The following is a 16,686-nucleotide window of genomic DNA, read 5'->3' as shown; positions in this document are numbered from 1 at the left end:
CTATTTTCCCCATAACTTTCTTACTTATTAATGCTCCCATACTTGACCACTTTTAACTCCAAAGAGCATCCATATTTATTTAACTTTTTTCTATTTCTGAAACATACACAGGGTATAATATCTTTTTAAATGCCATTATCTGGTCTGTCTTATGTGTCATATCTGGGTCTTTACGTCACTTGATCTTGTGTTATAGTTAATGTACCTGCTAATTTTTGATTGAATGTCAGATGTTAATGAACTTTACCTTGTTTAGTGCTCAGTATTTCTTTTAAATATTTTGAAGGTTTTTCTGGGATGTAGTTAGGTTATTTGGAAATCATTTAATCTTTCTAAGGCTAGCTTTTTAGCTTTGTTAGGTGGGACCTGGGCAGCCTTTAGTTCTAATTTTCCCCACTGCTGAGATAATCCTGTTCTAAGTATTCAACGCAGTGTCCATTGTATTATGAAATTTGGGGAAACCATTTTTTGGCAACGGTGAGCTGTTTCCAGCCATAATGGTGGAAGAATTCTTCTGCTGGCTTCCTTGTGGTGATTCTTTTCCTGTCCATAGATCATTTCTTACATGCCGCTAAGATAGAACTGGAAACCTACAGATCGTTGAAGTCTTTCTCTCTGTGTAATTCTCTTTTCTCCTGCATTTTTCTCTGTAAATTCTAGTTGGCTTGGCCTTTCCACCTCTGAGCTCTTTCTCAACTCGGTGACACCATCAGCTGTCTTCACATAATATTGTGATAATAGTAAGCCTCATCTCATTTGTTTCCCTTCACTCAGGGATTATTGCCTTATGCTGTCAATTGTCCAGTGTCTGAAAATCATTATTTTGTATATTTTATTCAGCTTTTTTTGATGTGTAAAGCAGGAAGGTAAATCCAGTCCCTATAAGCTCTTACAGATAGAAGTGAAATACTTACGTGGAGTTACATGAAATTAGCCTCTTCCTGTACTTGTGTTAGCCCATCATCTGCTCTCTTTCATCCCCAACTCAAGGGTAATTTTTATATTCATTTTCACATCCTTTCTAAGCATGCACACATGCTTGAGCAAATATATATAGACTGAGACAGATTTTGGTTTTGTTTTCAGAAAATGAGAATATATACAACTTGTTTTTATGATGCATTGCTTTTTAATAGTGTGCCATATTTGTGTGGCATTATCCAATATTAAAAATTCCGTTTCTTGAGAATGGGAACTTTTAAGTTCTAGTTTCATTTTACCCTAATGATAACTTGCAGAACTTCCTGTACACAGGGATTCTTAAAAAAATGCATGGGTTAAAATCAGCAAGCCTTATTTTTATCTAGTCTTTATAAAATCTTTCTCCTTTAAGTTTTTCATATAAGTGAGGCTGCGGCCTGGGAAGGTCTTAGCAATAGTTTTTATGTACTAAAAAGATGTTTAGCTATTATTCTTGTTCCACTAATATAATAAAATGCAAATAATTGCCTTCATTTTGTATCAGTAATAGCTGAGGAAATAATAGAAGCTTATTATTTTGGAGATGATTGTACCGTCAAACATTTTAGAAAATGACAAATATTAACATAGCCTAGAAGTTTATAATTTAATGTCATGTGAGTGTCCTGGGATGAAAATAACTATAATATTTGGAAATTACTTGATTGAGGAGTTAAACATTTACTTTCTGTCACCTCAAATGATAAACTATTTGATTTTGGGCACTTATCCATGGTTTTTAGAAAATAACTAGGTGATTTGACTTGAAGGAAGAAAGGGAAGAGGGTGTTGTTTTCTGCTTACTGGAGCCCTGTACTTAAGTCAGAAGACACAGTTTGAAATCATTATTGTATTGTTGACTGGCTGTGCAATTCACTTACATTATATGAACTGTAGTGTGAGATGCTGCTGTTATTTGCTTGAATAGTTGAAATAATGAGTCACTTAAGATCATATTTTAACCTAAAGATCATTAAGGTAGTACAGTTATTGCTATTCAGTATGATCATTAAATTGGGCAGAAAACAGTATTTCATTGTCACTTTTCTGATTCAGGTAGAAATAAGGAATTAAAAAGGTTAATAGGGAAACTGTCTTTTTGTAGTGTATCCAGTAGGTGGAGGTATATAGCTGTTATGTGAGTGTGGGCATCTGTTTATTCAAAGAAAAATTATAGCAAGTATACAATAGAGTATTTTCTTTTAAACCTTTATCATCAGTTATATTTAAATAGTTGGTAATTGCATAGGACTGGAGTGTCTTATAATAACAATAAACTATCTCACTGCAGTTGAAACCCTTATCTGAAATTGCCAAGTTATAGAACTCTTAGGACATTTAAATCACCTAAAAATCATTTTTATTGACTTTTCCTTTTTTGAATTTTTGATGAAGAATATACAGTTTATCAAATTATGATTAGCTTATTTTCTTAGAAATTAAATCATCATGTCATACTTTGCAGATCTCATTTACATCCCAGAGCAAAAAAACCTGCTTCAGTGGAGCAATTTAGGCCTGACCTCTGTTGATTTAAAGTACCAATTTTTTGTTGTTTTTTTAAAGATATTTCAAGGAAACAAAGATTATCATCAGGATGTGCGTAATAACTTTTTGCCACCAATTATTGCACGTTTTATTAGAGTGAATCCCACTCAGTGGCAGCAGAAAATTGCCATGAAAATGGAACTGCTTGGATGTCAGTTTATTCCTAAAGGTAAAGTTACAGTATGTTTAAGACATGTTATTTCACTGGATTAATTAAGAATGACTTTACTGTCCTCAGAGAAAGTAATAATGATGTAAGTGTCTAAGCTGTAATTAGAATATTTTCATAAAAGGGTATACTTTAAAAGAAATAGTTGTCCTATTAAGAAGGTAGATTGAAATCATTTTCAAAATTACAAATTGGAAGAAGCAATAACATCGTTATGAACTAATAAAATATGCTTTCCAAATCTACTCTCCATCTTAATAACTTTTTAATCAGGTCTCATTTAGTATATTTGTATCACATAAGCACTCAAGATTATAGCAGTACCCTTAGTCTACTTGCTTTTCACTTGGAATTAAAAGTGGGAATAACTTCCCTTAATTTTACATAATATTTTAATACTTTGTTGATGGTTATATATTCAAACTATCGTAGTTCCTAACATGTAGGGGGCCCTCCCTAAATATTTATTAAATGAACTGAATAAGTACTGTCATATTGTAATGACATTTTTTATGACTTTAGGATTCAGTGTCATCCTCCTCCCCATTCTCCTTCCTAAGGTTACTTTTAAACAATTCAGCTTTTTCAAAACTGAGAAATCTCAGTAAATTTGTACTTTTAACACAGGCTATATTTATGGCATATTTCTCTGAGATTTAAAATTACTGTGCACAATTAAATTTTCTAGGAAATGTTGAAGACATTTACAATTATTACTTTTAACTGATATTTATAAACAAAATGTATAAACTCCTAAACCATTTTTCAAGGTCGTCCTCCAAAACTTACTCAACCTCCACCTCCTCGGAACAGCAATGACCTCAAAAACACTACAGCCCCTCCAAAAATAGCCAAAGGTATGCCTGTTTTAAATGTGAAAATTGGATCTTTCCTAAACTTGTGGTTTAATTTTCCATAAATATAATAAAAACATTATAAAAGAACTTTATTTTAATCAAGTTGTTGTAGATGAAAGATTAAAGAGTTTCTAAAACTGTTTTCAAGGTCGTGCCCCAAAATTTACTCAACCACTACAACCTCGCAGTAGCAATGAATTTCCTGCACAGACAGAGCAAACAACTGCCACTCCTGATATCAAAAATACTACTGTAACTCCAAATGTAACCAAAGGTAGGCAAATCTAGGATTTGACACTTGGTAGTGTTTGTTTAAAGCTTATGTTTTCAGAAGGATTTACAGCTTTTAAGCCCTCAGTTTTTCTTAACAGTATTTTTCAAGTACAGTAAAAAATTTGCTTCCCCTCCTTAGGGAACAAACTGAATGCATTGCTCTGACTTCTATGTCAACCTGGTCTTTAAATATTTAGACATGTATGCTTCATTCTAGACCTCCTCTTGTAATTTTTTTTTACCTTTTACAGCTAAATATTTGGAATCTTGGGCTCAGAAATATAGTATTTCTAGAAATAACTAAAACCATAATAGGAAATCGGGCCTCCCCAGTGGCACAGCCGTTGAACGCTGGGTTGTGAAGCTTCCCGCAGCCTCTGCAGCGCTGGTTCGACCCCTGGCCGCTGGGCAAGGGTCCCACATGGCGCGCAGACCTCTCCTGCCACCTGCTGTTCCCCTCGGCAGTGTACTTCATCAGTCTGCCTGTTCTGCTCTCCACTCTGCCTCTGGTGAATTCTCTCACCCTCCCGTGCTTCTGACTGTATCCAGTGCTTGTATAAATAAATCTTTTTTAAAAAATAATAGGAAATAAACTTATTTTCCCAATTACATACTAATTTGTTGGCTAGGAAATGCAGTGGCAAAAAGAGAAGAGGGAAAAAAAGGTTTGGTGAAAACTAGTACTTAGAAAGAAATTCTGAAATAACATAGCAGTAAAAAGCTATTGTTCTTTGCTTTTAAAATGTTCAGTTATGTATTTTAAAGTTATAAATACAAGTGTATCAGTATAATTTACTTTCAATTTTTGTTATTAACAATAAGGTGTTAACATTGATGAAACACATTTGTTCTTTGATTTTACTAGCTATTGAAAAACAATTTCAGTTGAATTCAGAAATGACAAAACCTCAGTATCATAGACAAATTCATTTCAGTGTTGGCAGATTCAAACAAACAAACAAAACACTTGTTCCCAGGACAGTGCAAAGAAGAGGAAGCAATTCTTCAGAATAATTTGTGCCAAATAGAACTTTAATCATTCTCCTTTTCTGAAAATTTGTTGAGTCAGCTAACTTTTTTTCCAACTTTCCACATGTTGATTTCTTTCCTATCTTCTAAGGTATTTCAAAAAGACCAATTTCTTTTTTTATGCTGCTGGGAAACTGGAGATAAGCAAGAGTTCTCAGAGACAGGTGTCCCACAAAGAGCTTTTTAGCCGTTTGCAGAAGCATGTGTGTAGCCAGAATCCTAGACCATGTGCCTGGATGGAAAAGTAGTCATTTAGAAGTATTATTCCTCTTAAAATCTGATAGAAAATGCTAAAATCTCACAACTAATAGTGTTGTTAAAATGCTTTCTTCCAAAACTATAATCCTGTAAGCCTACAAAGATAAAGAATGTGCAGGTTTCTTAAATTCAAGATGTCCTGTTTCCTTGTCTTTGGGATGGTGATATATAGAGTTTTTATTATTTTTTTCAAAGCTAAGCCAATGTTTTAAGGTCTATGGTTAAGTCCAGTTGTATCCTTCTGAACCTGATCTACAAATCTTTGGGAAAAGGGCACATTCTAAATTTGTAGTGCTTTCTAGCCTGAGTCATACTTTCCGCTCTGCGCACTTCAGGCTGAGAGAGACGCTGGAGATAGTCCTGTCATGGCTAGGTCTGTGCTGCTATAGCTTGCAGGCCAGCCCTCAGCAGCACTCTCAGCATTAGCTAGTCTTTTCTGTTTCCTGGGCAGCTATAGTTGTAAACATTCCCTAAATTTCCAAACTCTTAATAAAGATCTGCACCCACTTTTAAGTTACCTCTTCCACTTCATAAAGAAAGTAGAAGTCATTAGAGGAAAACTCCTTTTGAGGAGCCTACAAACTCACCTGTACCCTTTTCCTCTGCACTGAACTGCCCTGGGCTGATCTCTTCATCTGTACCTAGTTCCCTTCCACCCTTCTTCTCAGAGGCCTCATATCGTGATTACCCTCTCCCTTTTCTGTATGGTGACCATCTTCCTATCTTTTGGATACATTTATAAGGAGTAACTAAGATGCCACTTGCCAGCCAGTCACTTAGACCCCAGTTGGTGTCAGCTATTGCTGCATTATCATCTTTATGGCCAGGAGGGGGTTGAGACATAAAGGAATAAATAATATTCCCAATACCTTAAACCATTTTCTGTATCTGGGCCCAGGATTCTTTATATGTACAGTAAGATGAGGGAATTAAGTGATCTCCAAGTCCCCGCAGCCTCCAAGTTTGTAAGAATTTCTGCTCTGTTGATATACACACTTCTACTACATCGTTATCTTCCCATAACTATAAACAATTTGCATGATGTTTTGCAACATTATTTCCAGTTGCTGGGTAATTATTTACTATAAGAGTGATACCATGAATTACTTTCATTTGTTGGACATGAATATTTCTAACTTTTCACTCTTACACAGGTACAAAGACAAACATCTCTGAGCATTGAATACCGGTGGTTACTAGCAAGGTGTGGGAGGGAGGAGCATATAGAGTGAGTTAGGAAATAGTGTACTGGCATTGGAGCTTTGGTAGCAGGCAAGGAGAGTATGGGAATGTGTTGAGATATGAAACAGTGCACCCAAACTTGTATATTTGTGTAAATGACTGGCAAATCAATAAAATTTTGATGGGAAAGAAAGATGCATCTTTGAATGGCGTAATTTTTTCCTAAAAAATTCTAGCTAAGGAATTGCCACGTACAAGGTTTTCATATATATTACCCCCAAATGCTTATCTGTATCAATTTATATTTCCACAGATACCTGTTTCCTGATAATCTTCTTCAATAATTAGTCATTCTTTCAAATATTTGCCAATTTGAATAACAGAACTAGCATCTTATTTTAGGTCTATGTCTGTCTACTAGTAAAACTGACATGTTTAATGGTCATTTGTGTTTTTTAACGTACTGCTCATTCATCTTTTTTTCTGCTCTTTGACTTGTGAATCCTGTAACATTTTTATTTTATTAACTTATCATATATGCAGAAAATAAATATTTCCCAGTTTATCATTTGTCTTGGTGATTTAGAACCTTACTAAGAAAAAAAATTTAAAACATATGAAAAGAAAAAATGGTATGACCAACTTCCATGAATTTATGAAAGGTTCTGCAGTCACAAACTCGAGCTTAGTGTTATCTCATAAATAATATGTATGTTGTTTTTTGAGATAGAAAAATCTTGGATGATGATAGGTTGACCTTCATGTATTTCCTTCATGATTCTGACTTTGGAAGTAATGTACCTTTTTTTTAATTTCAGATGTAGCCCTGGCTGCTGTCCTTGTGCCTGTGCTGGTCATGGTCCTCACAACTCTCATTCTCATACTAGTATGTGCGTGGCATTGGAGAAACAGGTAGGTCCAAACTAGTTCACCTCATTGTTCCTAAAGGGGATGTTTCCAAGTGCAAATCATATAACATGAACTAAAATTCCATTCACCTTTTTGAGAGTAGAGGTAATAACGTCATTAGAATGACAATACATGTTTCTCCTTTGTTCCTATATGAAAATGAGCAAGTTTTTTTTTTTTTTTTTTTAAGATTTTTATTTATTTATACAAGCACTGGGTACAGTCAGAGGTGCGGGAGGGTGAGAGAATTCACCAGAGCCAAAGTGGAGAGTAGAACAGAGAGAGTGACGAAGTACACTGCTGAGGGGAGCAGCGGGCGGCAAGAGAGGTCTGCGCGCCATGTGGGACCCTCGCCCAGTGGCCGGGGAGCAGCCAGGGATTGAACCTGTGCTGCAGAGGCTGGGGGCAGCTTCGCAATCCAGCGCTCAACCGCTGCGCCACCGAGGAGGCCCGAAAATGAGCAAATTTAATTCCATGGTTATTGAGTGCCTTTATTGTATCAAATTCTGCATTAAACACTGAGATATACACATTAATAAGAAGAGTATCTGACACATAGTAGGTGCTTAGTAATATTTAATGAAAGAATGAGACACAATTCCTATCTTCAAAGTGGTTTTAGCAGGATTAATTGACATAAGCTGATCCTCACATTTCACTAATGTGGTTTGAGGAGTTCATTTATGAAGTATTACAGAACCATTAAGAGTCATCAGAAATTTTTTTTGGAGAAACAGTAATTCTCAAGTTTGTCATGTTTTGCCTTAAAGTTGCTGGATTTGGTTAGACAGAGGTGGGTAGAGAATGTCCCAGCATTCCCAGGGGTTGAGGGAATTCCTTGGGTGGAGGCACAGAGATGTGAGATGTATGCAGAAGAGTTAGTCATTTCACAGGATGCTTGGTATGAAAGAAGTAATCATAGAAATGTAGCCTGGGCCTGGATCAGAAAGGACTTTGTAGGAAGAGAGCAATTTACATTTCAGTCTGTAAATGAAATCAAATACGGGGAAATCACTGAGGCTTGTGTAGTGTAGAGGTGATAGTATCAGATAATTGCAGAAAGACAATGGCAGGAGTTTTGGAGGGTGAACTGGAGAGGAAAGAGACTAGAAGAGGCAGCAAGATAAGCCAGGCAAGGACATAGCACAGAGTTGTAGGACAGGGAGAATAGATGGAGGAGAGATTTCATAATGGTGTCAAGGGAATACACAACTGGCTGCCTGCTAAGGAATAGGGAGGGGTCAGAGGGGTCGAGGATGATCTGAAGTCTCTGGCTTGTGATGCTAGATCAGTAGAGATGTTAAGAGTTGAGATAACAGGGCCTCCCTGCTGGCGCAGCGGTTGAGCGCTGGGTTGCGACGCTGCCCGCGGCCTCTGCGGCGCCGGTTCGATCCCCGGCTGCTCCCCGGCCACCGGAGGAGTATCCCACATGGTGCGCAGACCTCTCCTGCCACCCGCTGCTCCCCTCAGCAGTGTACTTCAGTCCTTCTGCCTGCTCTGCTCCCCACTCTGGCTCTGGTGAATTCTCTCACCCTCCCGCGCTTCTGACTGTACCCAGTGCATGTATAAACAAAACAAACAAACAAATATAATAAATAAATAAAAACATGCCTCTATAAAAAAAAAAAAAGAGTTGAGATAACAGAACAGGAGGGGCATGTTTGTTTGAGAAAGAGAATGACTTTATTCATTCATCTAAATATTGAGCTTTTTGTACCAAGTATTGAGTCATGTGCTTGGAGTCTAGTGGGGAACCCCAGAATTTACAGAACAGAAGAGGACACAGTATAGAAAGTATCTGCCATGTACTGACCATGTAATAGGTGCTTTGGGGGGGGTGCTGGAGGAGCATGTGGATCCCAGATTCACATTGTTGGAGGGGCTGAGCAGAGACTTGTGGAATCAGAATGAGGGCGGTAGGGAAAGGCGAGTCCAGGAAGGAAAGTTCATGATGCTTTCATGCCATTGGGTAGCAACAATAAGAACAGCAGCAATGCTGATTTTTTACAGGAAGTTCTGTTTTTAGGTATTCTGAGTGCTTTTACATGTTTTAACTTAATCTTCAGAACAACCTATGAAGCAGGTACTGTTTGAAAACCCCAGATGACAGATAATGAAAGAGAGCGAGCAAGCATGCACAAGCACATAAATAACTTGCCCTGTGTCACCTGGCTATCACAGAGAAGTAGAATTTCGGACCAGGTGTCAGTGCCTGTGCTCTTAATCATGGCTGCTCCCAAAAGTCATCAGTCAGTCGAGTCTAATCCTCTGGTTAAATCACAGGGGCGTGGGATGAGGACTGAGGAGCAGAGCTATTGAGAGGGAGGCAAGAGACAAGTGCTGAGATCAGTTTGGGATGGACATTCAGACTCCTGAGGGGCAGATGGAATTACATGCCTGTCCAGGACAAAATATCTGAACTGCAGAATTGAAGTTACTGCTAAGAATGTAGTTGAAGTTGCTGACAACTGGCTTTGTGACAAGGAGTAAAGGAGATGTCATTAAGAGCAAGGCGGAGAAGAATAAAAACAGCTGCTCTTAGTGAATTCTGAGCCCATGCCAAATGCTGTTCTGAGCATTTTACAGTGAATAAGCTGAAGTTTTGTCAATTGAGATTAAGTATATAAAATCCTTTATAGGGCCGCCCTGGTTGTGCAGCGGTTGAGCGCTGGGTTGCGTAGATGCCTGCAGCCTCTGCAGTGCTGGTTCGATCCCCGGCTGCTCCCCGGCCATCGGAGGAGGGTCCCACATGGCACGCAGACCTCTCCTGCCGCCCGCTGCTCCCCTCAGCAGTGTACTTTGGTCCTTCTGCCTGCTCTGCTCCCTGCTCTGGCTCTGGTGAATTCTCTCACCCTCCTGCGCTTCTGACTGTACCCAGTGCTTGTATAAATTAATTAATTAATTGATTAAAATAAATCTTTAAAAAAAATTAAAAAAAAATCCTTTATAGTGCAACCTTGGCCTACATTTATACCATTAAAGATGTTGTTCTGGCCATTTGAACATATGATTTCCATATAGAAAAGATCATTGATTTCTTTTCTTATAATAATTAGAAGAGTTTCAAGGGAAAAGATTACTTAATTAATTACTCCAGCATTTTATTATTTCTTTCCAATTCAAATTTTTGATAACTTCACCCACCCCACCCTCTCTTCCACAAATTTTACATAGTACCTTATTTTGAAGCAATAAAAGTGTATTTTACATACAACTCAACTTCAAAATGAGGATGCTTTTAATATCAAGAATGAAAACAGCATTGTACTAGAGAAGACTTTCCAAATAGGTATAGAACCTTTTTTATGCAAGCTGCATTTGGGAACTTAAGCAAATCACATAACCATCTGTCCTCGTGTTTACGCTAGAATAATTTCTGCTTTCTGTTTTACTTGCAAATCATTAATTTTAATGGATTTAAATTCTTGAATCAGAAAATGTTCTTTTATTTGCTTTTCTCTTTGTAAAAGCTGCTTAGTAAATAGTAATTCTTAATGGAGGGAAGGGAGATTACTCCTGGGGGAGGACAATTCAGAATTATGAGGAGTGGCTTGGAGAGAACCTTCTTGCACAAGTGGCTCATACCTCCCAGGCCTGGAGAATCCTGTTCTCCCTCCACCACTTTGTCCCTATTAGTGACAGCTTTGACTTATCCTATGTAACTTCTGTGGGGGAAAAAGAAGAATGCAGAAGACAATGTGTCTTCAGGTGTTACAGTTCTGTGAACCTTGTGAACTGATTGTGAAATTTATATTTGAAACCAAAACACACTGACCATTAAACATGATTTCTCCATAAACCCACATGTCAGGGCTGGGTCTTTAGTCTTTATAATGCCTTTTTTTATTCCTTTATCCAGTTTGACTGGGAAATAATTGGATAGCAAGTTAACTATAATATTTCAGGAGACAGTTTATGTTTAGCTTAATGTTTGGTTTTATGTTTAGAATTTATGAGCCTCAGCAGTGGCAACTGTGAATGTCGAATGAAATAGAAGACTCCAGTGGGTAGATCTGGAAATGTGTACTCTTGACTAATTATTAACTTTGGTGTTTAGTCTACAGTTTCAAAGCTGTCTTATTAGTGAATTCATTCTATTCTATGCTAACTTTTTTCTCTTGTATTTTTCCAGAAAGAAAAAAACTGAAGGCACCTATGACTTACCTTACTGGGACCGGGCAGGTAACTCATAACTTTCCATCTCTTTCCATTAGAGGGAATTCCTTGCTTTTCAGGTAACAGTAGTGAGAAAGGAAAATCATTCTCAGCACTGTTAGAAAAATAGCGTTATTCTTCTGCAAACTCTTTTCTAGTCACTAATGAAGTGGAGAGTAAGAATTTCTTATAAAATGCTTATTCTTTTTTCTTCTGGAAAACTTGCCTAGTGTCCCAATTTTCTGTTTCTCTTGAGGAAACTAGTTTTCCTCCTAGTGTTTACAAACATTGTGTAAGAAGCACAAGACTGAGGTCCTGGCAATACAGTGAGTTGTTACCATGGATATTTACCAAGTGGAGTCCAGCAATTCTGTGAGGTCTGCCCTCTCTACCATGAAGAATTGTCATGAATTCCTGTTCTGTGTGGCAGCTTGCTGCAGGTGACATCAGAGGTCATCCCCTTCGTAGCCTACAGGTCTCCCCCTTCGTAGGCTTACTACTGGAAAAACTGGTAGGATCCAAAAAACCAATCACAGCTGAGGCCATGGCAGGAAAGAGCAGTGGTGGGACACATCACGTGCTGCCAGCTCCCCAGGCTGGGTGTTAGAAAATACTTTCTAAGAAAAACTTATTAAAACTAACCCTCCAGTAGACAAACTATGTCCATAATAGTATGTGCTTTTGGTAGAGATGCCTACCATGTTCTGAAAAAATAAGTTTGAACAACTTAAGGAACTAGAAAAAGGACAAACTAAAACCAAAGCTACCAGAAGAGAGGAAATAGTAAATATTGGAGATAAAATGGAGAATGGGAAAACAATAAAGTCAGTGAAACCAAAAATTGGTTCCTAAAAAAGATCACCAAATACATAAACCCATTAGCTAGATAAACTAAGAAAAAAAAGGGTAAAGGACACAGAGCATTACAATCAGAAATGAAAATGGGTACATAGCTTCCTTTGTTATAGAAATAAAAAGGATTATGAGAGTACAGTAAGCAATTTTACACCAAAGAATTAGATAACTAGACCAAACAGATAAATTCCTAGAAACATAGAGCCTACCAAGACAAAAATCACATAGAAATAGAAAATCTGAATAGACATATAACTAGTAAAGAGTTTGAATCAAAGGTCTAAAATCTTACCCCAACAAAATAAAGTCCTGGACCTGATAGATTCACTAGTGAATTCTACCCTACCCTTAAAGAGCTAAATCTTAAAGATTTCACAAAAAAGATACATTAATGAAAAAAAAAATTTCATGAAGTCCAATTTATTTTTTTTCTTTTGTGTTTGTGTATTCTGTGTCATATCCCTTAGATCATTACCAAACCCAGTATCAAGAGTTTTATTGTTCTGGGTCTTACAGGTTTGGTCCTTGGTCAGTTTTAAATTTATTTTTGTATATGGTGCTAGTAAGAATTCAGCTTCAGTCTTCTGCTTGTAGAGATTAAGCTTTCTTAGCATCATTAGTTGAAAATAGTATACATTTCCCAATGATCTTGGCAGCCTTGTCAAAAGCCTTTTGTCTGTATTTGTAAGGCTTTATTTCTGGGTTTTTTTATTGTTTCACTAGTTATATATGTTGGTTGTCATGACAATACCACAATTTCGATGACTAACTTTGTAATAAGGTTTAAAATCAGAAGTGTGTGTTTTCCAGTTTTTTTATTTTTCTCAAGACTGTTCTGCTATTCAGAGTTCCCTGAAATTTCTCATGACTTTTAGGATGGCTTTTTCTATTTATGCAAACAATGTCACTGGGATTTTGAAGGGGTTGCATTTCATCTGTTGATCATGTTGGGTAGTTCTGACATCTAAACTATTAAGCTCTCCAATCCATGAATATGGGATGTGGTGCTCCATTCGTTTATATCTTCTTGAAGCACTTTCAGCAATGTTTTATCGTTTTTGTTATACAAGTCATTCATCTAATTGGTTAATTCCTAAGCATCTTATTCTTTTAATGCTGTTGTAAATGGATTTTTTTTGTAACTTTAAGATTGTTCATTGTGTACAGAAATGCAACTGATTATTGAGTGTTGACTCTGTCTTGTTATTTTGCTGAATTCATAGCAGTGATAGTTGCACAACAATGTGAATGTCCTTAATACCACTGAGCTGTACATTTAATGGTGAATCTGACACATTTTCTTATTTTACCATAATACGGGTAGCAAATACAAATAAGAAAAAATAAATAAAAACTCAAGCATAAAGGCTAATTTGTATAGGTACTTGTTATAGAAATGACTTGAAAGCAATAGAATTTGTTCCTCAATATGCTGTTTTAACATATGGTTATTTCAGACATTGGTTTTTATTCAGTGATCTCTTTTGCTTACAATCACAATAAAGGTTGGTGGAAAGGAATGAAGCAGTTTCTCCCTGCCAAATCTGTGGAACATGAGGAAACTCCAGTTCGCTACAGCAGTAGTGAGGTTAATCACTTGAGCCCAAGAGAAGTCACCACAGTGCTGCAGACAGACTCTGCAGGTAATGACATGGTAGCCTTCAGACACATGGTAGAGGGAGAAGCTGCTGTGCTTGCTGTAAACTGCTTTGGGATTTACAGTGTCTTTTACCTTTTTCATGTGTAAGAGATGAGCTGTTGTTCCAAAGATAGAACTTTTTATTTATATATATATATTTTTTTTTTCCTTAAGATTTATTGATTCATGCATACAAGAACCAGGGTACAGACCAGATGTGCGGGAGGGTGAGAGGCCCCACCAGAGACAGAGTGGAGAACAGAACAGGCAGACCCACTGAAACACACAAAGATTTATTTATTTATGCATACAAGAGCTGGGGTGTAAGCCAGAGGTGTGGGGTGGGGGAGGGGCGGGGGAGAGGATTCATCAGAGAGTGGGGAGCAGAACAGGCAGATTGACTGAAATATACTACTGAGGGGAGCAGTGGGCGAGACAGGAGAGGTCTGCTACGCCATGTGGGTTAGCTCCCTGGCCAGGGATCGAAGTCAGACCGTAAAAGTGATAGCTCTGAGACTTAACCACTATGCCACCAGGAAGGCCTCTGGAAGGACTTTTTTTTTTTAAATGTTAGTTGTTGTCATTTTTTTTTTAAGATTTATTTATATAAGAGCTGGGGTACAGGCCAGAGGTGCGGAAGGGTGAGAGGACTCACCAGAGACAGAGCAGGGAGCAAAATAGGCAGACGACAGAAATACACTGCTGAGAGGAGCAGCGGGCACGACAGGAGAGGTCTGCCATGCCATGTGGGATTCTCGCTGGCTGGCCAGGATCAAACCTGCACTGCAGAGGCTGCGGACAGCTTCACAGCGCTGCGCTCAACCCGCTGCGCCACTGGGGAGGCCCTGGAAGGACTTTATAAAAATATGACCTTGAGAGTTATTTGTGTGTCTTAGATGTTCTGTTCAAAATTGGGGCATTAATTTCTGAAAACTCTGGGCATTTTGTCTGTTTGCCTGGGTTTTGTTGGGGCTATCAGGGTATTAAAAGGAGTAGGGAAGCTATAGCAAGCCTTACAGTATTTATCAAATTAATCAAATACATATTTATTTTAAACATTTCCTAATATTGGAAAAGGAAGAAAAACTCAAATCATTTTTCAAGACTGATATTATAGCAACCATGGAATATTTCTTTTCCTATAAAATACTATCTATACATGTAAAGAACACTGTTCATGCAAAAATAGATGAAGGAGGCTTTCTGGCATATTAACGTACTGTGTTAATTTTTTAAGATGTTTCTTTCAGGGACATCCATAGGTCTGTGTTGATAGCTGCAAAAGTGCCATAAAGAAGTGCTTTTAGTGTGAACCTATACCTGCCACCCTTAATTGATTGCTGTATAAGGGAGATAACTTTTTTGTCATGTTTTGTGGTATCTATAGAATATGCACAGCCACTTGTGGGAGGAATTGTTGGCACACTCCATCCAAGATCTACCTTTAAACCAGAAGAAGGGAAAGAAGTGGGCTACGCTGACCTCGATCCTTACAACTCTCCTGTGCAAGAAGTCTATCATGCCTATGCTGAACCACTCCCAATTACTGGGCCAGAATATGCAACCCCAATCGTCATGGATATATCAGGACACCCCACAGCTTCAGTTGGTCTGCCTTCAACGTCTACTTTCAAAGGTACAGGAAACCAGCCTCCCCCTTTAGTGGGAACATACAACACTCTTCTTTCCAGGACTGACAGCTGTTCCTCAGCCCAGGCCCAGTATGATACCCCAAAAGGTGGGAAGCAGGGCCCAAGTGCGCCAGAGGAAATGGTGTATCAGGTGCCACAGAGCACACAGGAGGTATCAGGAGCAGGGAGGGATGGTGAATGTGATGTTTTTAAAGAAATCCTTTGAGGGTGATGCTGCTTTTTACAAAGCATCATTTTAAAGCACATGGCCTTGTTTTTTTTGTATTAGTGGTAGTAATATATAGAATGTATTATGTATCTGTCACAGATGTGGTTGGAGGAAATGTGATGCCCGAGGTACAGGAAACTACTAATCTTGCCATCTTGCTCTTAAAAGTGTTATGTGGCAGTTACTGCTTGCCTATTACATTTTGAACATCCTGTTTGTTACTACTGTAAGACACTTTTTAATACAGAAAAGGCTTCCTACTATGCACTTCAAAGAAATTAATCACTGAACGTATTTATTACCAATGCTGCAGATACATTAATGAACTTAAGAGATGGCTCTGTAAGCCTGACTGGCAATAATGCATGGTACTGTTCTAGAAATGTCTAATGGCTTGAAATTTTACTCTTTGTGAAAGGTAGGTACTATCATGATTTCCTCCTCTTTTACTCCTGTATTGTTTTCTGGATTTTTAAAAAATTGATAGAATCATTGTTTTGACTGCAATCATATGCAGTTGTCTGTCTTTTCCTTAGGAAAATCTGTAGCTGGGAAACTGACTTGTAATGAGCAGGGTGACTTTTTTTTTTTTTTTTTTTTCACTTTCAACACCCTTAAGAGCTTTTAACACTTCATGGTACATGGCTTGGTCTCATGCCTGCTTATTCCTCCTGGGGTCCTTGGAGGCCAACTCTGTTAAGTTTATAAGACTTTTTTTTCCCCCCAGTGGGTAATGATTGCTTTATCAACTTCATGAATCTATCCTAAGTATACTTCTCTGTGGAAACAGGAACAACTTTACAATTTAAAGTTATAAAGGCGATTTTGTCCCTTGCACCCAACTGTATTTGCAGTGGGAATTTCCTTAGGAGAATGATTAAAACTTGACTTTTAAGTGAACCCCATAAATACTTACATTTATGACAGTGAAAGGCAAAATCATTCTGCCGAGAAGTAACCAGAATTTGTCCTCTTTCACTAAAGATTTTTAA

At 37.8% G+C, this 16,686-nt stretch overlaps 1 protein-coding gene across 1 annotated transcript in view; it reads left to right on the top strand.

Moving 5' to 3' along the window:
* The window catches only part of DCBLD2 (discoidin, CUB and LCCL domain containing 2), a gene marked incomplete at both ends in the record, with an annotated part of 62,275 nt that extends 46,584 nt beyond the window's left edge, over positions 1-15,691 (top strand). The window contains 7 exons of the mRNA XM_084231705.1: positions 2,527-2,677; positions 3,448-3,534; positions 3,683-3,808; positions 7,095-7,188; positions 11,318-11,367; positions 13,701-13,838; positions 15,222-15,691. Of these exons, the coding sequence (XP_084087831.1) occupies positions 2,527-2,677; positions 3,448-3,534; positions 3,683-3,808; positions 7,095-7,188; positions 11,318-11,367; positions 13,701-13,838; positions 15,222-15,691 (1,116 nt within the window). The remainder of the gene's footprint in view (positions 1-2,526; positions 2,678-3,447; positions 3,535-3,682; positions 3,809-7,094; positions 7,189-11,317; positions 11,368-13,700; positions 13,839-15,221) is intronic.
* Positions 15,692-16,686: the final 995 nt, after the last annotated feature.

This window comes from Talpa europaea (assembly GCF_964194135.1).
Source record: "Talpa europaea genome assembly, chromosome: 4".
NCBI classification, from domain to species: domain Eukaryota; kingdom Metazoa; phylum Chordata; class Mammalia; order Eulipotyphla; family Talpidae; genus Talpa; species Talpa europaea.
This window is presented reverse-complemented; position numbering and strand designations above follow the sequence as displayed.